Source organism: Thunnus albacares, chromosome 13 (assembly GCF_914725855.1).
Source record: "Thunnus albacares chromosome 13, fThuAlb1.1, whole genome shotgun sequence".
NCBI classification, from domain to species: Eukaryota; Metazoa; Chordata; class Actinopteri; order Scombriformes; family Scombridae; genus Thunnus; species Thunnus albacares.
Window position 1 is genome coordinate 1,135,121 of NC_058118.1, and position 21,923 is coordinate 1,157,043.

The window sequence follows — 21,923 nt, forward strand, 5'->3', positions numbered from 1 at the left end:
CTGTTCGCTTGATTTGATTGCTTAAAATCCAGAATGTGAGTTTATATTTGAAAACATGTCCTCAATTATCATCATTATATAAGCACAGCATCATGGTGCTCTTGTGGTCAACACATAAAGAACAATTCATAAAACATTTCAAGACTTACAGAAGACAGGAGGAATCATCTACCACTGACCATTTAAGCAGTCCCCCAACAAGCTTGGCAGGTACAGACACAAATTAATTAGAGATTAATCATTTGGGATACTGGTCGCTCACTATTATGTACTGTGTAACATACACAACAGAAAACACTAATCACCTTGGGGTTACAGTGTATGAGATTACATGATTTCAGTGAAATTCTCTTTTATCAAATGGGCTGACACATGAGCCAAACTCCAAAAGGAAAAACACCAGTCCTGCAACACTGCATCTCAGTCAGTACTGAAATAAAACAGAAAGCAATAAAACAATAACATTATCGATCATGACTGTCTCACTCTCATGACTTCATTCCATGCCAGTGTTGTTCTTTGCTTCTCACAGGATGTGATTTTGTTAAACATCACCTTTTAATTTCTGCCCATCTTCTTTTCTTTCTTTTGTTTTTTCCATTATTTTAGACTGACTGCAGTTGTATGACTTCTACTGATTATTACTCAAAGTCATGGACTCTTTAATTTCATCCTTTTGTATTTTGCCATGTCTTTGTTTTTGAATCTCTTTCTTTCTTTCCTTCTCATGCATGCAATAGTCTCACAAGCGGCATCTGAAAGTAAGCATCATTCTTCTCTGGATATTTTCTCTTTCCTGGAACTTATTCTGTCTGAGGCCAGCCAGCTAAGCTATGTCTCCTACTATTATGAGTTGCCTCAAGCTGCTTGAATATTGCAGGAATTAATGTGAATGAATCCACCATAATGGAGGCGACATGTGCCCACCTCTTGTGCAAACCACCAGAAACAACTATTAATCTCAAACATAAACATAACAGTTCATTCAAATCCAAAATAACATTTGAAATATGTTAAAAAACAAACAAACAAACAAAAAAAGAAAACAATAATAAAATAAATGGAAAAGACTGTGACAAAGTTTTACAGCTTCATCACACTGTTCCTAACCAATCAAAATATGCAGAGAAATATTTAGCCAATCAGGATGCACATAGAGTATGACACTCCCATGTGGAAGTCTTATTGCTCTGGTGTTGTTTCGTTTGTGTTTATCATACTACAAGAAAGGACAGAGCAGAGCTAGATGTAGGTAACACTACTGTATATTTCATTTATTTTGTATTCATTACTTCATTACCTCACCTATATAACATATACATCTATAGCTACCTCTACCAGATTACTTCTGCACATATTTTGCACAACTTTTCTATTTTTACAACCCACAAGTCAGGTCATGTAGCCTAGTATTGTAATGTGTATAATGCTTATAATGTATATAGATTGAATTGCATTTACTTGACTTTTTATTTTGTTGTGTTTACTACTCCTAGTTCCTCCCCTGTTACCTTATTTCCTGCACTGCTGTAACATATGAATTTTCCCTCCGGGGATCAATAAAGTCTTATCTATGTAAACAATTAAACATTTATGACTTGCAGTATGAACAGAGACAGACTTAATAGATTTACAGAATACTTTGTATGTATCTGCTACATCAATTTGAGTCCTCTATTTTAGACAAACAGGTCATGATTACAAATCAAGAAAGGTCTGCAAAGTTCTGGGTCAGTATATGTGAATCCTACTTTGAGATATATGTAATTATTTTGTTTTCAATGATGCCTTTTCTTTTCCCCTGAATATATCAGCAGACCTCTGATTAAAAAGTTTATTTCTATTAATGCTGTCACTTTGTGGCAAGTATGAATAATGTGTGGTATTATTTTAAAGGCACAATCTCATTGAGGACAACTGGATGTTTCTATGACATAAAGAGCTCAAACTATTTCAAATATGTCATCTTTATTAAAAAAGAAACCTTTCAAATGTGATTTTGTACCTTTATAGTATCAAATGCTACACTGTTAATAATGTATTTTAAATTGTTTTGTTGATTAAATGATCTCTTTTTATCTTTGCCCTTCTCGCTGCCTTGACCACCTCATCAATGCTTTGATGTGACAACAGAAAAGTCAGAGCTGGTACAATGTAAGTTCATCTACCTTCTGCTTTTTAAAGTGATGTGTAAAAGTTATTTTGCATAAAATAAAATATTTGTCTTTAATTTATGGCTTACATTACAACAATAACTCTTTACTACAGTTACTTTGAGATCTTAGAAAATTACTGTAAATGACGTGGACCATCTGCATAAGAGCTTCATTGTGTACCTCCCTCTTTATAGAGGCTGGAATGTTTCAATGCACTGAACAAGAAGAGGGCGCTATTCTTTCAGAGCAAACACAGCTAAAGCCTTCCCAGTGAATAGATGTCTATTGTTTTCAGTATAGCAAAAGAGAAAATAAACTGAGAAAAATTCCAGGGGGAGACAAACAGTAACCACTCTATTCATAAGAGAAATTATAAGAATTGTAGTCTTCGTTTTCAGAAACAGTAACCAACAGATCAGCAGAGTGAGATAATATGTCATGTGTTGTTTGCACTTGTAAGATTTAGAAAATAATTTGACATTTATATATTAAGATCTGTATATAGCAACTCCAGATTGACTGCAACCAATAAATTCACTCGTCTTTTTTACCAGTAAAAAGAAATTTCTATATTTTTTACATTCCCATTGGAAAGGAAGAATTGAAGGAAGCTCTAATCTGTGTGTGAATATTTGTGTTCATATTTCTGGGATGTGAATGTGTCACAGTCCATACTGTAATTGTGTGTGTGTGTGTGTGTGTGTGTGTGTGTGTGTGTGTGTGTGTGTGTAGATTTCCTCGGGCTTCCTTTCATAGCCAGTGTCATAGTTCACATTGTTTGTGTTTAGCTTCAGCAGAAAAGCAGGGGAACAGACAAAAAGAGACATTGTCCAGCTGATCAGTGAATCAGTCCTGGTGTCATGAACTGCTGCTGATGGAATGATCAGTTTCTCACAATGTGTCTGTTTCCCTGAGAACAGTGCTGCATGTGAGAGATGTTTTTTTTATTACAGTTCTTCTCTTTGGCCTCTCTTTTAATCCTTAGTCACCTCGCTTTAAGCCATTAAATTATACTGTTACTGATTGTGAGATACAGTGCAGTAATGTACAAGGTCAGAATCTTGCTCCAGGCTACATGGCGGTACATGAAACATATAGAACCCTCTATACAAGCATTAGAGCACCCTGCCCTCTGAACAGCACAGTGAGAGGCTATGTCTGTACTGAGAGGGTATGGTTAGCAGTCGCTGATAGTGGGACACTGACATATTAGTTCAGAATCTGGAATGAGTGTGGTGCTAGCAGAGCTTGGTTTGGAGAATTTGTTGTAAATGCCCCTAATATAAAAATCCACATTTCAGTCAGGAAACGGACATTAAGGTTTTTAATCATTTATTGCAACAATATACAATTTAATTTGGCGGTGTGTCTCTGCTCATGTGATGCTGTGGAACAAATCTGAGCAAGCTTGACATAACCTGTCCCTGAGCTCACAACCCCCCCGGTAGAGCCTGATATACACAGCATTTCATGAACATGAACACACGACAAAAGGAACATTCAAAATTCACAACTAAACACTAATACAAGAGGAGGCTGGGGAGTTGTAGAGAGTTACATTTCAGAAAACAGGAAGCAGTGTAGTAGTCTGCATACAACAACTCAGTGTATTTGTATGCAGACAGAATTAGAAGCAAACGTTCATATGGTGATCACTCATTGAGAAAGAGAGGTTGTGGACATTAATGTGATTGGAGGGTGTATGGAACATGTGACTATAAAATAACTTCCACGCCATGGAAGTGGAAGTGCATTCATGGTTTTATAGTTTTATGGTTTATGGTTTGTGTGTTTGTGAGGATGCACACTGATACCAATTGTCAAGCAGACGTTTACCACAAAGAATTAGAGACTGTATGGTTGGATATAATTTTTCCTAAGAGCAAACCAGTACTGGCTAGAGTATAGGCCTCCCGACCAAAATCATTTCTATTAACTTCTTAAGGACATCTGTGCAAAGAATATCACAAATTCTCAGGCTATTATTTTAGGCAACTTGAACATGGACATTTTAAAAAAAGGACTCTTCTTTATATAAAGTATATGATAATTTCTGCCAAGTGTCTGGCCTAACTCAGCTGATACATGAACCAACACATGTTACCTGTACCACTGAAACTATTATAGATTTGACTTGTTTCAAATAAAGATAACATTTCTAAAAGTGGAGTAGTAAGTTATAGTTTGAGTGACCATAATATCATCTACCTTAAAGAAGATTAGAAAACCTGTGTTTTTAAAATGACATTTCTAGATATTTTAAATAGGGTGGCTCCAATGAAAACAGTAAGAACTAAACAGAGAACATGATGTTCATTTTGTAAATTATGGTCCCATGTAGAGTAAAATAGACGATAAAGCAGCATATGCTTTAGGGCGTGGCTACGTTGTGATTGACAAGTCGCTACCACAGTGACAACGTTGCTTACGTAATGTAACCATTGCGTATAGGCATAGCTGCTGCTAAAATTGTGTTTTCAATTCACTTAAGTTAATTCTAACATTGTGGTCATTTGGTTGTAATAAAAGACCCATCAATGAATCGGATGATCAGTTTATCTGGTGGGTACATTTTGTTTTAACGGTTTTAGGTCTATTTTTTGCTAGTGAAAATTAGCATCAGCATTAGCATTACCACTGTTAACCATAGATTGTAAATGCACCGTGCTAACCAAGCTAGCAGCTAGTGCTATGGTCAGCTCCACCCTCTCGTCCAAATATGGTCACTTCTGGCTCCAAAAATCAAACATGGCGACGGCCAAATCCAAGATGGCGATGGTCAAATCACTTAACTCGAGGCTTCAAAACGGCAGTTCGCAAACCAATGGGTGATGTCACGTCACAGTGACACATATTAAAAAGCTTAAATGGTTGACAGTGGAAAAAAGAACCATTTATATTAAGATGCTGCACATTTACAAGATTGTTAAAAATATACCATAGTATTTAATTAATTATTTCTCACTACTAAGAGACAATCATAGCTACTTTACAAGAGGTAGCTTGACAGACTTCATACCTTTTCGATTCAATAGCCTAACAGGCAAAAACACATTTCTCTACAGTGCAGCAGTACAGTGGAATAATCTCCCCCCAAATATGAAATTGAGTGTTCCACAGAGAAGTTTTAAAGTGGCCTTAAAGAAATGGTTTCAAAGTACCATGAAGCATATTCAATTTTAATTCTAACTTTTTATAACCAAGAAAACATGAGCATGTTGACATAGCTACCCCACTGCCTGCTATTAATATGTTGATTGTGTTGTCTTCCCTTGCTGTCTTCTTGTTTTGCTTGTTTGTTTTGTGTCATCAAATAAATTCAGTCATTCATTCATGCCTGAGTTATTTCAGCAGCAGTCCCGAGAAAAGAGATCTGACAAGGAAGAAAGAAACATTCAGTGCCCTATGTTACTATTTTCCAAGCTACACATAATACTTGACATATACATACATACATAATGCTTGACTCAAACTGTTAACTCATTGTCCTTCAGAATTAATGCTTTAATGCTGAATTAATTAATGCTGAACAAACAGTTAGGAAAAAGCAAGCTAGCGGTGCGAACATGGGTGCCTGGCCAATCCTAGCACTTGAATGCTACACAGGGCGTGTCTTGCCAAGAAAAGCAGTGGGGTCTATAGTAATGCCTCTGTGCTAAAATAATCCTTTAACATGCTGAAATTTAATGTTTTTAGCTAGCCACAGGCATTTTGTCACTGATAAAACACTGTCAGCGTAAAAAAAAAAACAGTCACTGTAAAAAACAGTGTAAAAAAACTGCCAGTGTAAGAAACACTGTCAGCGTAAAAAAACAGGGTCAGTGTAAAACAGAAAAAAATCAGAAGATTGTCACTGAAAAACACATCAGAATTCAAGAAATATCAAAATGAAATAATAGTACATGGTTAAAAAATGAACAAGTATAATACATCCATATTTTATTAAAAACTTGATTTTTTATAATGACTGCATTTTATTTTTCAGTGCAATGTTTTTCAGTGCCAATACAACTTTTTCCAATACAAGTAAAATACAAGTGTTTCAATGCAACTTAAAGGCAGTGTTCTGGTTCCATACATTTCTAGCTGTAAGCGTGTGGGAGTTAGGTGCCAAAGGAACAACAACGGAATAAAAATAATAAAGAGTGAGAAGAAGAAAGCGTGTTTGCTGCTATGCAACAATCACACAATAACAAGTAGAACAACAGAATTCATACAAATGCCCTGGGGAATGACTTGGACAGTTTTTATGGTAGGTTTGAAGTTTCTTCTGCTTGTGTGAGGCATTTTAACAAATAAAGGCCTGAATTCTCTCCATCTCAATCTTACCCGATAGGATTTTATACACAAAACCGTGATTGAGACTGTGAATCTGCAGTCACATAATCAGTCCCTTTCCTCACCTTCCATACCTCTGGTATGAAACCCATACCCATAAATCTGATCCCATAGTAGAATTTAGTGGAAGGAGATTTCCAAGACGAAAGGAAAAAAGAGAGGGTGAGAGAGAAAAACAGGAGCTGGAATAAAAAGGCTGATGAACAAAGAGCAACAGAGGGAAGTGAAACACTGAAAGATTGAAAGAGAAAGAAAGCAAGCGGAGAGATGGGGGGCAGTTGTTTACATCAGAAATACACACACACACACACATACACACACACACACATTACATAGGCTTACATTCAATTCCTGGAGACTTACCCTAACCCTAACCATAACCACTACTTGCCTAACTCTAACCCTTACCCTAACCTTAACCACTGACTCAAAAATCAGCCTTTTCCTAATATGGGGACATGACTTTTGTCCCCAGTTAACTGGGTTCTGAAGTCTGAAATTTGTCCCCAAAAGTAGCCTGTCACAGACCACATATACATATTCAATTTTTGTCTCCTTCATGGAAAGAATCTGCAGTGACTGTGAAGAGAACTAGTTTTTCTCAGAAGATCAGCCATTTGGCACACACCACACACACATAGATGCACACACTTGTACTGCTATATTTATTAAAGTCAAATCTCAAACATCCCTTTGAGGAAGTGGGGACGAGTCTAAATGTCCTAATTTTCCAAATATACTATACTACCATATAATAATTGGTAATAATAATTAATTCATGGTTCACATTTTAAATGAACTTTGGTTTGTATAAGCTATTTGTCAACCCTGTCTCTTATAGAAATTATGTTTATGTACAACTCATTTACAACAGCAAATACATGTATGTTTGGTAAGAGACATAATGTCACCAGGATTACATTTTTATTAACATAACAAGGAAAAGTTTGAAAGGGAATTGCCAAGTCTTGAAAGTCTGAAAAAGCCTTTGATTGACTGGAGTGGCCTCATCTGATCAACACAATGAAAAAAGTGGGCTTTGGTGAGAATTTATTTAACTTGACTATGTTATACAACAGCCAAAGTGTCATATTTCTAACAGGCAATCAGTGGTTGCACTGAGCATGACACGTATTAAGGCTGCCCAGTCTCTGCTTTAGTGTTTGCTATATCTTTAGAACCCTTAGAATCTTAGAATGGAAAATAAGATCATCTGATGAGGTGAAACAGATTGTGGTTAAAGGTACTAATCAAAACATTTCTCTGTATGCTGATGATTTGTTACTGACCAGGTTCTTATTACACCATGTTCTAATGATATTAGTAGTTTAATATCTGTGCTCAAGATTAATTTAAACAAATCATTCCTTTTACCTCTGAAAATGCAATGAGAAAGCTTAAATTAAACACAGAATTACAGACTGTTAAAAATGTCAGGTATTTAGAAATTGATGTGTGTGCTTGAAGAATTATAAAATCAATCAATCAATCTTTATTTATATAGCGCCATATCACAACAGAAGTCATCTCAAGGCACTTTTCACATAGAGCAGGTCAAGACCGTACTCTTTAAAAGAATTTACAAATCTGGTAAAGAAGGCCAGTGTCATAATCTAATAATATCACCAATATTTCATAATCAATGTTTATGTATTGGAATTAAAGGCATCGAATGTTCTCATAAATCCTACACACTGATCCTTTTTCTGGCATGACTGCAACCAAGAAAATTCTTGCTGTAAGATGGAAACACAGGGAGAGTTCATATATAAAACAGTGGGTGTCCTCTTTTTATAATCTTACAATCGTTACAAATGTTAGAATGTTTCATATGCTCGATTGGAGTCCAGGCCTGAAGACATCAACACGCCCATATTGAGTCTTAGTTATAGCGCCACCTACTGACAACAGGAAGTTGGCCTTATGTGACAAACGTCATCTGATTTACAAGAAATTTACATGGTGTGGTCTACACATGATAAACAGCAACATTACAAAGAATTAGTGAATGTTCTCTAGTGCCACAGTGGAAACATTCCTTCTCACAAGGTCTGTGCCTGTATGAAGTTCTATTAGTATGGGCATTTACCAATTCAATTCAATTCAGTTCAATTCAATTCAAATCAGATGTATATGTATAGCACCATCTCATACAAAGCAAAGTGCTTTTAAAAAGAAGAAAAAAAAAGAAAGAAGAAACAGCAAAACGTTCATCTGGCCAATATTGGGAAGCCTAACTAATTATTTTGCAATTCTATAGTAGTACATGCTATTAGTTGCAATGTGTGCATTCATGCTAAAACTATGGCTAATTGGCTACTAGAAGTTATATGTTTTGTGGTGGTCGGCCATCGTACCATATTCTGTGTTGGTTTGTTGTTCTCATCAGTTTAGTTATATTTTATGTGTGAGAAAACAAGGATATAACTTTATCTTTATAGAAGAAAAAAGAAAAAATAGAGTCTCTAGTCAGACTCAGTCTCAAATTCTCCAGCACCGTGCGGGTTCAGCCGGGTCAGGTCTGAAAGGCGCAGATACGGGCTGGGTTTGGATCTTGGTTTTAGGCCCGTGCAGAACTCTACAACACACCGCTCTCATCTGCCCTCTTGGCAAGCAATCAAAATGATGAACAATAACCCTTGACCTGTGATCTTTTTTCTACTAATTTTATCATATTGTAAAATATCATTCCAAACCTCCAAGAGCTAACATACATATACACACACACACACTTGAGCTTTTCCAGGAAGTGGATTGGTTCCTCCACTTCCTGTTGTCTTGGTTGCTGTTGGTCAGAGTCTGTCTTTCTGACTGGACAAAGGAAAGATTCAGAGAAAAGACAAAATAGCAGGAGAGTGGTGCAACTGCACATTTGGAGGAGGCCTAACATGTTAGCAAAGACAGAAATACACACACACACACACACACAAACACACATTCTCCCGATGAACTCTAGTGAACCCAGACTTTCCTTGGACCTCCCCCCCTCTCTGCCCTTTTTCTCCTCTTTCACTCACTGTAGACCACAAAAACACACTCACACTGGCTCCTCCCACCTCTATGACTATTTCCAAACACTTGAGGCTGTCAAAGAACAAAGTCAGAAGAGGAATCTTGGAATTATGTAGCCATACACTGCTCCAGTCATACCTGATCTTTTACTTAACAAGACTGGCAGTTGGATATCATGAGTGTGTGCTGGAATCTCGTGAGTGGAGTTATGGAGTAGATGGACTGATGCAAAATAGAGAACCTTCTGCATAAAGTGATGTGTTTCTGCTGCTTTAAATCAGGCTGTTCCTTGGAGATGTGATCTAAAGAAAAGAATCTACAATTTGTGAGATACAGCAGAACATCATGGACAAACCAGTGTGTGTCTCAGCATGATGACAGCTCAAAACAGCACACTGAGACTGTGGATTTACCATCAAACATTGTTTGGAATTTACTTACTTTAAAAAGTGTATGAATTGTTCAAAGTTTCTCTGTTCCTTTGGAATATTTGTTATCAGACTGGACAACTAAAGAAGTTCCTTTCCAGGTTTTTGCATTAAGAGAAAGCGTTTGCTGTTTGTGTGTATTTATATCAAATCTCTGATCTGACAGGCATTTGAAGATAATAATTTGGTACTCTCAGGCCTGATACTGCTGTCCCACCAGGCACTACCTGAGTGTGTGACAGAAGTGTGTTTGTGCATGTGAAGTGATGACCTGAATTACTGCTTTTCACACTTTGAAACAAAATGAAGGGAGGGAAGGCAGATGCAAATAAAACAAGTTGGCACAAGGACAAACCCATGAGACAAGACAAAAGGCGGATAAAAAGAAGAAAGAGGATGGCGGTGCAGAGTGACAATTTATCAGCCCTAGACTCAGAGACTGAAACAAACTGGAAGCATGGCTTGGGGTGTGGAGAGGAGCAGCCAGCCAAGTGGAAGCAGTGGGACTGGGACACAGAGCAGGTCCCTACTGTAAGTCACTTTATATGTGTAGTGGACCACAACACAGCAACAGGGATCTGATTTATAAATCAGAAGTGCAGCTGAAAAGACAAGATCATTTGATGCAAGTTATCTAATTAGTTTGGGAGTTCAGAGAATGGGTTTAAATGTGGCCAAATGTTTGGTTAAGTGACTAATAAATATCGACTATGTACTTCAATTTAGAACTACTGGTATACAAATCTCAGAGCAGCCTGACCTCAGCTGAGAATGCATCAACAACCTGTAGTCTAAAACGTGTGTGACTCACACTCAACTTTGTTTCACATTCTGAATGTAGCGTACAGATCTGTATATTTTAGCTTGTAGCTACTGTATGACAGCCTGTTTGCCTGTATGGCCCCCTGGTCCTCTCCTGACAGACAAGTACAGTTTAACTGTCAGAAACAGCAGGTTTGGGCTTTGCTTTGACCTGACTTGTTGAAGAAATCCATTTTCAGACATTATTTATGGAAACATTTCGATGATTACAAACACAAAGGAGAATAGTAGAAAGGTAAAGAGGTCTTTTAGAAAGTGAGTGAAATGTGAAATGTGAATGTTACTTGACTTTATAGTTACAGTAAAGCATGGTCCTGTTAGAGAAGACTGTATACAGCCATGCCAGCCCTCTCAGTTGCCTAGAAATTACCTTCATATGCAACTAAATTACAACAGCAAATACATTTCACTAGAAATGTAATACTGGCCTGAGTTTTCTCTCAACATAATGAGAAAAATGTTGTTTATTAATGTATTTAGCAAGCCACAAAAATGTTAATACTGAATAAGTGAAACGTTCAGAGACAATGTAGTTCTTTTTGTTCCACCAATATATCTGATCTTGCAGGATAATATCAGCTGGTAGAAACTAGAGCAATATTAAACTTTATAATTATGTTTGGGCGCAGGCAGCACTTGGTTAAGTTTTGGGAAAGATCGTGGTCTTGTTTTAATACAGAAAAAAGTCTGCAGTGACCCGAAGCTCAACATGTCTATTCACATTTAAACAAAACCATGATCTCTCACTAACCAACCGAAGTGCTTTTGTTGTATAAACCTAACCACATGCGGGACTCAGGATGTGAACCCAGGTCTCTGGGGTCGGGGGACCCTCTAACCACATCAAAGTTCACTGACATCAAACTGTTCACAATGACTTATACATCAAACTATTGGATAAATGAAAATCATTGTGAAGATGAATGTAAACTCAGGGTATCCTCAGAATGATTAGCATTCATTTGCCCCCCTTTATGTGTGCTCACTCCCCAGTGTGGGGAGGACATTCCAATGTTCCTCTAAAGGTGCAAGTTCACTTATCAGAAACTGTTTACCCTACACTTTATTTGGAATTATAAATAATTCCTATCATTATTTATAGTATATTTTATCAATAAATTCAGTATTTTAGTGTGTTAGTGTGTTAATATTTGCATACATACAAAGTAGCACTAAACTAAGTACAGTAGAGTTTGATGGGAATGTCACTCATTTTGCTGGTAGGTCATAAATAGAAGTATTGGACACACTGAATCTGATCGGATGATGGCACTACAGGAAAAAGCAAGAGGATTATAAAAGTCCAACAAGACCATAAACCAAACGTTTCACTCTGAAATGACCCTCTGGAGGACGACAAGTCCAAAGTCAGCTGGATACGTCCTCTGGGGACCATTAATTCCAGTGCAAAATTTCATGATAATCCACCAAACAGTTATTGAGATATTTCTGTCTGGACCAGAGTGGTGGACTGACCAACTAACATAATATTGTCCTCCTTAGAGCCAAAAAAAATGTTGGTCATATTTCTGTTCTTCTATAAGAATATCTACATTTGCAAAGTTTCTCTGGCCAGCATGAAAAATGATTTTTAATGTGTGTTTTGTATGCATGTAAACACTGTCTTACAATGACAGTAAATGATGACAATAATGTTTACTGTCATTGTGCGTCCTCTGCAGGTATTGAGTCCCACCTACAAGCAGCGCAATGAGGACTTCAGGAAGCTTTTTAAGCAGCTGCCAGATACTGAGCGCCTCATTGTGGGTGAGTCTACACCACACTGATACACACGCACTCATCTTCAGTGTGAAAATATATTTTAATAGCAGAGCAAATATGAAATATATTCCTAAATTGTTGATCACATTTAGGGCAGTCCCACTATTATCCTTTCCACATGATCTTTTTTGTAATTAACATTGTCTCTTGCTATGGAATGCTGTGGACTTGTGACAGCACTATTTTACACCATTTCCAGACAAAGTTGTCAGTTCTTGACCTTCAACTTCTTCCAGACTATTCCTGTGCCCTGCAGCGGGACATCCTTCTGCAGGGACGCCTCTACCTCTCAGAGAACTGGATTTGTTTCTATAGCAACATCTTCCGATGGGAAACCCTGGTGAGGACAGTAACTGGAAAATTCCTACTGTGTATCCCTTGTAGTCTTATTAAGTTGCTTTTCATATAAAGTACTGTACATACTAGCAGACTTTGTGACTGATGTTGTTTATCCTATGAATGCTCCTTTCCCACACATGAGCATTTTAAATGGTAAAAGATCATCAACTCCTGAAGTGACCTCGTTTTCTCTCAACTTTCAAGCTCATGGTTCGATTAAAGGACATCTGCTCCATGACTAAGGAAAAGACAGCCCGTCTCATCCCCAACGCCATCCAGTTGTGCACTGACAATGAGAAGGTAGACAACTCTACACCTCTGCCTTTCATATACAGTACACTACTGTATAAACTGAGCAGTTAATTTAAATGTTAATCTTCTAAGTATACTGCATCATGTGGTGCTTAGTATTGAATTAAAAAGCAGAGTGCCTGGCACATGGGCTGAAATGACACATCCAGTTAAAAGCATAAAAACCTAAATGTGTCAAATCCAGAGGAAACATCTTGATTGATTTTCATTTAATTTATTCATTAGTTTAGTTAGTTAATTAATTTGTCATTGGCTCTATTTTATTTTCATTTAACAAAACCACTTAAATATGTATTTAGCCCTATAATATTATAGAGAACCGTAAACTGCTTTTGATGACGATAACCATTTAGAATACAAATGTCCTTTAAAAAGTGTATTTTTGACTCATGAATCCATCCTTCATCTTATTGTTAACTTTGTTCCTCTCTCAGCACTTTTTCACCTCATTTGGGGCGAGGGACCGGACATACATGATGATGTTCAGACTGTGGCAGAATGCTCTCCTAGAAAAGGTGAGACTGATTACTGTAACGGGCCTCTGGCTGTGCCATGGCCCTTAGGTTTTTGTCTTGCCCTGGGCTGCTGTGATTGTGTGTTTTTCCCTTCAGGTCCCAGTAGGAAGAGACTGTATTAGTGCAACTGGGTGCACCAGACCAGTCCAACCACAATGCATTTAGGATCAGCCATCCTCATTCCATGCTCTCTCACTTTATCACTGTCTTTCCCCCTTGCACCACGTTTTCTTTTGTTTGTTTGTTTGTGTTGCACTTTAGTTTACACCTTACAACACTACGCATTCACACGTCCACTCACCTACACCACTGATCTACTGACTGACCATTTCCCATATTAGATTAATATTTTATTGCAGTTTCTTACAAAAATAAATATAATTTACTGATTTTGAGTAGAACTCCTTGTACTTCCCTTATTTGTCATAGCCTAAGAGCCAGGTCATAACACTACATTGACATTGTTTAACCATAGAGCTGATGTTGATTACATTTACTTTAACAGAATTGTGTTAGATCTGCCATCATCTTGCTTCCTGGGTGGTAGAATTATAATCAGGTAGATAAACTGCATGTTTAAATTTCAGATATTAGCACACCCAAGATGTTTTTGAACACATTTTTAAAAAGAGTACCACAGAATTTTGTGTCCAAAATCAGTGAATGTAATGAGCCTTTGTGCAGAGATTTAAACCAGCAGGTGCACTCAAATTACAATGTTTAATTGAGTTCAAACTGAAACATGCTTGTCAAAGTGGGCTGATACTTGTTCAAATGAAAGACTGTCTCAGATATGAGAAATATATTAATGGAATGTTTTTTTTTAGATGTTTCATTGAGAGAACAGGTAGAACACCATAGGTTTTTTAACTTCGAAAGACTTCACAACCTTAATTGTAGAACCAGGTGTATACATGCCAGTTCCACCAAATGAATCAAGCTGTACTCTGACAAAAGTACTGTACTCTGCATTTGAGCATTTCATTTTAAGGGTGTCTGGATCACAGGCTTTCCTTGACCAGAGAGATTTTGTCTGTGTGGTCAATTCTTGTCAAGTAATGGGAAATCAAGGGGGTTTCGGCTGTGTTTAATTGTTTATTTTAATATTTGGAGTTTTTCTTTTATAATACATTGATCTGAATTAATTAAATTTATTGGTATGTCTTTGTAGATTTTCAAAATGTGCTCTCCAGATGTCACCATTTTGGATGGGTAACACTTGTGGTTCCTTTGTGTTCAAGTTTTTTCCACATATCCCAGAACTGATTTTGATTAATGGCGTTCTCAATATCTTCAAGTTTCATGTGGGTATATTTTTGTTTTTTGTTCCTAATTGTACATTTATATTTGCTTAAATGCATAAGGCTAGTTTGTTTCATTGGCAATGTTTTTGTGTGACAAATTAAAGGAAAAACTGGTCCAGGTCTGAATGCTTGACCCTTACAATGAGGAAATCTGGTGGCTCTGTTATGCTGTGGGGGGCATTTTACTGGCATGGTTTGGGTCCACTTGTCCCCTTAGAGGGAAGAGTCACTGCAAATCGATACAAAGTTGTTCTGAGTCATCACCTTTATCCTATGATGAAACATTTCTATCCTGATGGGTGTGGTTTCTTCCAGGGTGACGATGCCCCACTTGACAGGGCAGGAGGAGTCACTGAATGGTTTGATGAGTTTGAAAATGATGTGAATTATATGCTATGGCCTTCACAGTCACCAGATCTCAACCCATTTGAACACCTATGGGAGATTTTGGACTGACGTGTTAGACAGCACTCTCCACCACCATCATCAAAACACCAAATGAGAGAATATCTTTTTGAAGAATGGTGTTCCGCAGCTTTGGCATTGATTCTACAAGTGTCTGGAACTCTTCTGGAGGGATGAACACCATTCCTCAAAAAGATATTCCCTCATTTGGTGTTTTGATGAAAGTGATGGAGAGCGCAACCTATCTATTCAAAAAGAATATTTGGTTTTTGTGAACATGTAATTGTCTAGAGAAGCATCTGTATTTTTTCCTTAGGGATTTCTAAATACCCTGGTATACCGTAATACATTGGTATTGCCCAAGCCTAGGTCTGGAATGGCCTCTAAAACTCTTAATAGAGTAGGGGGTGGAAGGACTGCGTCCCAGCGCTGTGTCTTTGAGGGTCTTTGCAAATATCCTCACCCTCTCTCTGTGTAGACGTGGTCCAGATGCCAATGGTAGCCACTTGTGGGGCTTGCTCTTCAGGCTGAGTGGAGGGAAGCTGGGATGGGCAAGGCTGGCTGTTGGCAGCTGGCTATGTAGATGTATCAGGAGGTGCCAAGGTGTTGTTTGGCTGGGTGACAAAGCAGAGAGGGTGGGGACAGAGACAAGGCAGGGGTTTTGGACACTGGCACGGAGAGTCTGTGTCTCTGTACTTGTCATTTTGGGGACTGATGAAAGTTGGTCTGTCAGGTGTTGGACTTGCCTGGTGAAGCTCATTTCTCTGTTTTCAGCATAATACTTCACTTTGGCTAACTGAGCACAGAGCACGCTGTTCTCCTGTTTGAGTGCCTCTAGACATCCTCTGAGGTCAGATGCCATGGCCTGGTTGCCTGTCTTGAGCTGCTGGAGCGCCTCTTAAAGCTGCTGCAAAGTGTTGTTTGTCAGTCTGGCCTGGGTCAGAAAAGTCCAGCTCCAACAGGGCCATACTCTCCTTCAGCTGGTTGGAGGAGCTGGCAGGTGTGGGAGGGGCAAGGACGGAAAAGGTGGTGGGCTTCTCTACTGGGCTCTCATCATCTTCACTGTCAGAGGGGACATTGATCTTCTTGGTGTCCACCTCGGCTTTCAACAGGGTGATGACACCAGGTTGGCTTCATTCCCTTGGACCATGACCTTTCCTTTGGTGTAGTATGTGATGATAAGCAGAGGGTCATCCTTGTCAAGGTGTTCATCTTTACAGATCTTTAATCTGCCTCCTGAGCTGATGCCAATACTGGATACGTATGCATAATTGCTGCAGAGTATCTTTCCAGATGTAGATGGAATCAGTGAAGAATATGAAGTTGTTCTTCTTCCTCCTTCTTTTTGTTGGGTGTGTCTTCTCTTTGTGTCTCTGCTTAGCTGTCCTTACATTTAGCAGGGTACCCAATCTCCCTGCTCCCCGCTCTGAGAACCGTGCTGTGCTTAGCTGCTGCTTACCGGTTTCCATGGTGACCACTTGTTTACTCCAAGGGGAGCTAGGCTGACTATTTACTTTGCTAGCTTACAAACACTGGCAAACAACAACGACAACAACAACAACATACAGTTTAACAGATATATTAATGTTTCCAACAAGGATCATTTATCTTTTCTTCTTGTCTTCATAAAATAACTCTTCTGTTAGCTTCTTTAGTGCAGTTTCTCCTTTGGAATGTAGATAACAGTGGCAGGTGCCTTATATTTCTCATCATAAATTGAGATTACTAGTTTAAAATATCTAATTCTTATCTGCCACCCAAGTTCTGGTATGATAAGCCTCTGATGCTTGTTATATCTTTCTTTTCTCTCCTATTCTGTCCACCACACATTTGATCACTCTGCTTTTCTCTGGTTTCCTCTCTCCACTGACTTAGCCATTATGTCCAAAAGAGCTATGGCACTTTGTCCATCAGTGTTATGGTAATGAACTTGGCCTGACCAGTGATGATGAGGACTACGTCCCTCCTGATGAAGACTTCAACACCATGGGGTGAGTTTAAAGCACTCAAGGTGCATTCATCATGTGTTCCATTTCATGATACACTTTCCTTACTTATGGTGAAAAATATTTGTAGTGTGTACCATGTTTTTGTTTGTGTACCATAACAATGTCTCCATGTCTGGCATGATGGTTTTCTTCCTTACTTTCACCTGAACAATAATACAGTTATAATCAATTAAGTCATTACTAACTTTATACCATGGCCTGGGTGAATACTCGATTCTGAATGTAGTATACATCCGGGTATTTCTCACGTACACAAAATCCACATACTATGCAGTTGGAATGCACCACATACTCAATTTGACGTCATACTTAGTATGAATAGTATGTTAGTATGCAATTTCGAACACAGCCACTGGCTGTTCATTGTTCTAAATTAATGTGCTGGCTAAAATGAGTAACCATAGCAACAGGGACGCAGACAAAGCCTCTGTTTACAATTTATTGCAACACATTAACAGGCTAATATCTAATTATCACAATGAGTGACTTCAATATTTCTTTTAACCTATTTGGAAAATATGACAACTTTGATGACTGAGATGCAGCTGAAGAAAGAGAAATTGAAAAGAAAAGGGAGAAACGGCACAAGTTCACACCGGGAGTATTATTTAAAAAGACATGCTGACACCTCGACATTAGATAAAAAGTAAATGAAATAAAAAATCTGAATATCTTATTTACAACACTGAGTGTAGTCGTTCAGTTCCTCATCCTCTGAACACCAATGGAAGTCGACTGTAACACACAAACTGCAAGCAGAACACTGCTTCTCTGAACTTACTGATACTTTAAAGTGATCATCTCACATCCTATACGCTGTTCAACTCTCTACTTCATGGCCTATAAATTGTTTGTGAAAATTTGATATTGATTTGGGGAAAATGACATGGCTGGATAGCCAGCTAGTCTTGTTGACTTTGAATCTTGCGAGCATAACGTTAGCTTTCTGGCTCATAGCTGAGCCAAAGGGTTCTATGAGCTGAGTGGACTAGAAGTAGACACAACTTATTATATAAGTTGTATCTACTTCCTATTTACTGGAGTAGTGAACAATGTTTCCATTGCATAAGAACCTTATGGGATGGTAATGATTGTAGGTATTAGTCAAACCTTCAAGTGTTACCAGGGAAACTGAAATATGGCTTATGAAAAACTTTAGATTTTGATTACAAAATGCATGAAAATGTGAATTAATGGCCTTTTTTTCATTGGCAAGTGACCATGGTATAAGCAGGATAATGCCCTTTGAGGTGTTTATAATCAGGAATTAATGGACTCTGCAGTGGCAACATTCTGGCCTCCTCATTGTCCATTAAATCCTGATAATGGACACCTCATTGGGCATTATCCCTTATGTAAACTTTATGTATAACCATTTAAATGGTGATATACCTGAAAACTGTTGGCAGAAAGTTAAAGAACGAAAGTGCCACTTAATAATTCAAATTAATTATTTCTTCTTCTTTTAAATTCTTAATTAAGTTCAATTTCAAGCTGCAAGTTCACAAAAAATCAAGCTTTTTGACTTTACATTATGAAAATTAATGGTAGGCTAAAAGGTTGATCAAATATTCTGTAAAAACAGAGGTTATGTGGGTTTGTACTTTTCTACAACCCTGCACAGGGTGAAAAATAAAACACCATATAAGGAAAGCCTTCAACATTGAAGAGTGATGTAGTGATGAACAGGTAAGTTGGGTACTTATCAGGGATCCAAATATTCAGTGTACATCTTACATGAAAATCAGTCGCGAAAACAGAGGAAATGTTTAAATTACAGCCAAAACTCTCAATACCATGACCACCTGCATCACACCCTTGCACATGCATGTGTGTAGCCCAGTGCGGGCAGTATGCAGCAAGCTGGTAACCTTGACCTACAGCTGCTGTCCGTCTCCATGGTGCAGGTACTGTGAAGAGCTGCCCGTGGAGGACAGCAATGAGCACAACAATGACACCAGCAACACCCTCACCAAGAACACTGAGGCCAAGCCTGACGTCAGCCCTGTGCTGCCCCACAAAGCCTTCCCCAACAACGCTCTGCCAGAACTAACCAGCACTGACTCTCCAGTCCCTGTGAGTAGGTTGGACAACCACTGAACTGTGCTAACTGCAGGAGTTCACACACTTTGTTAGTTAGGAACTCCTGTACTGAGAGTTCAAACCACATGCTGTCATTAAATTACTGTTTAAGAATCTGAATTAAATTTATTGGCTAATTATGTTCAAACATACAAGTTTTTGGAGCTTGCAGTGTATTTACCCACAGTGCAAAGAACAAATGAAGAACTGATACTGTACTCATACAGTGGACATGCAGCTAAATAGCCAAACATACTGTATCTAGGGACATGCAGAGGACATTAGAGGGGCAGGGGCCAAAATTCATGAAAGGCTATTTTTGCAAATACAGTGGAAACTGCTTATAGTGATCACGGTTGCAGTTATCAACTGCTTATATGGATCAAAAAGCACAGGACAGAATAATTCCTATACAAATGCTGTTTAAATAATTTGCTTATAATAATTAAGTAGTCCGCTTACAATGTTCATTGTGGGTCTTTTCGTACATCAAAACATATGGGGAAAAAAATTAAAACCACGGAAATTCTATTTTCTTTTTACGTTACTCCCATAGTACACGTATGATGTGTATTTAGCGGCTGCAGAACCATTATCAGCATGTGGCACACCTCTGCAGGTTTGTGTGGAGATGTGGGGTGTGGGTGTTTATTTGTAACGACCATGAAACAATTAGAAAATAATGTTTTATTCCTCTCATTCACCAGCTTTCTTGCTTCCACTGCTTTCTCTCCTCAAGCACTCTCTAGCTCTCTCGACCACTGCTTCTCTTTCTCTTCCTCTCTAGTCTTTTTTAAAATGAGGTGGGAAGCCGTCAGCAAAGCCTAACTTTACTTTTTAACGTTATCAAAAAAAGAGAAATGTCCACCCCTCTTCCTAGTAATGTTTTGTCTTCCCTCATGGTAGGGTTGTACAGCGTTACAGGTTGCATTTCTCCAAAAGTTGATTCTGTTTCAACTTTCTCACTGTGGCGCCCCTGCAGCTCAATAAAATTTATTGAATAGCGAAGTTGCCCGTTTCATTAGGTTATATTCATGTAATAAATATACAAATATCAATTAGATGGTAATCTGCATGAGAAATTAAGAAAAAAGAAATCGGTTATAATAATCATCTGTTTATAAAGATCAATATGACCAGGACGGATGTGATCATTATAAGTGATTTCCACTGTAATTAAATAAATGGAATGACTACATTTAAAACAAACTTGACTGAGCTTGGTTCAGACACTGCTACATGATAGTTAATTAATGATACATGCAAAGAAATGAAGTGTATTTCAGTAAATTCTCCTCACATGTTAATGTTAATGTAAGTTTAATGTAATTCACATATCATGTCATAATACTTAGGTTTGGAAGACGACATGCATTTAAACCACAATTCTAAAAAGCAACACAAGCTTTAGATAACGTGTATTAGACGCTGGTTTATAAAAGATTTTAACAGTTAACATTCCCTCATCCCTTCCCTCCCTCCAAAAATACTGGAAATACACTAAAAAATTGCTTGAACTTAACTATTTGCCTAAATATATAATGACATTTAGTAAACAGTTAACATTCAACATTCATGTAAATGTAGCTTCATTCACTGTCCTTATACATATATTCACCTGTTAGACAAACATAACATAAAATACAAAGAAAGAAAATATGTATGCTTACTGTTGTAATCTTACATTAGGTGTTACTTTAATGCCTGACGTTAATAACACAAACACAATGACAACATCAATGCTGACTATAGTTAATGCAGATCAGTTTGAGGCTAGAAACTCAGGTTAATTTGGCACTAATTTAGCAGCAATTTAGCAACAATTTAACATTAAACACACCTTATTGGCTGCTTGTTACAGAAGGGAGGAAAATGTATTAAGTGTATCATATCGTCATTATCATGTACCTTGTGGTGGACAAAGATGCATGCCTTTTTCACAACTTTATAACTAACTTCAACAATTTGAAGAAATGTGCTGTGTGACAATATCCATACCTGCTGCGGTAATTAGAAAGTAACTTCTTTGAAATTTCTTTGAAATTACCCCAAAATTTACCTCAAATTTCATGGTAATTAGGTGATAATTAGCAAGTAAGTTATTTTAAATTTTCTTGAAATTACCACAAAATTACCCCAGCATTTACCTCAAATTTCATGGTAAATAAGTGAGTTGTTGCAGCTTAATTTCCAACTAGTTTCTGTCTAATTTCTACCGAGTGGACCCCTGAATTGAAGTGAGTTGTTGCTGCCTAATTTCCAAGTAATTTCTGCCTAACTTCTGTCGATCATACCAGCTTGACTTCCAACTAGTTTCTGTCTAATTTCTACTGAGTGGACCCCTTAATTGAAGTGAGTTGTTGCAGCCTAATTTCCAAGTAATTTCTGCCTAACTTCTGTGGCTCATACCAGCTTAACT

The 21,923-nt window shown here is 37.8% G+C and overlaps 1 protein-coding gene across 1 annotated transcript in view; it reads left to right on the forward strand.

The window, feature by feature from the left end:
• Positions 1-21,923, forward strand: part of LOC122996085 (protein Aster-B-like) — a 51,586-nt gene that overhangs the window by 13,781 nt on the left and 15,882 nt on the right. Inside the window, exons 3-9 of the mRNA XM_044371624.1 lie at positions 2,134-2,154; positions 12,439-12,523; positions 12,775-12,878; positions 13,082-13,177; positions 13,624-13,704; positions 17,289-17,404; positions 19,330-19,498. Of these exons, the coding sequence (XP_044227559.1) occupies positions 2,134-2,154; positions 12,439-12,523; positions 12,775-12,878; positions 13,082-13,177; positions 13,624-13,704; positions 17,289-17,404; positions 19,330-19,498 (672 nt within the window). The remainder of the gene's footprint in view (positions 1-2,133; positions 2,155-12,438; positions 12,524-12,774; positions 12,879-13,081; positions 13,178-13,623; positions 13,705-17,288; positions 17,405-19,329; positions 19,499-21,923) is intronic.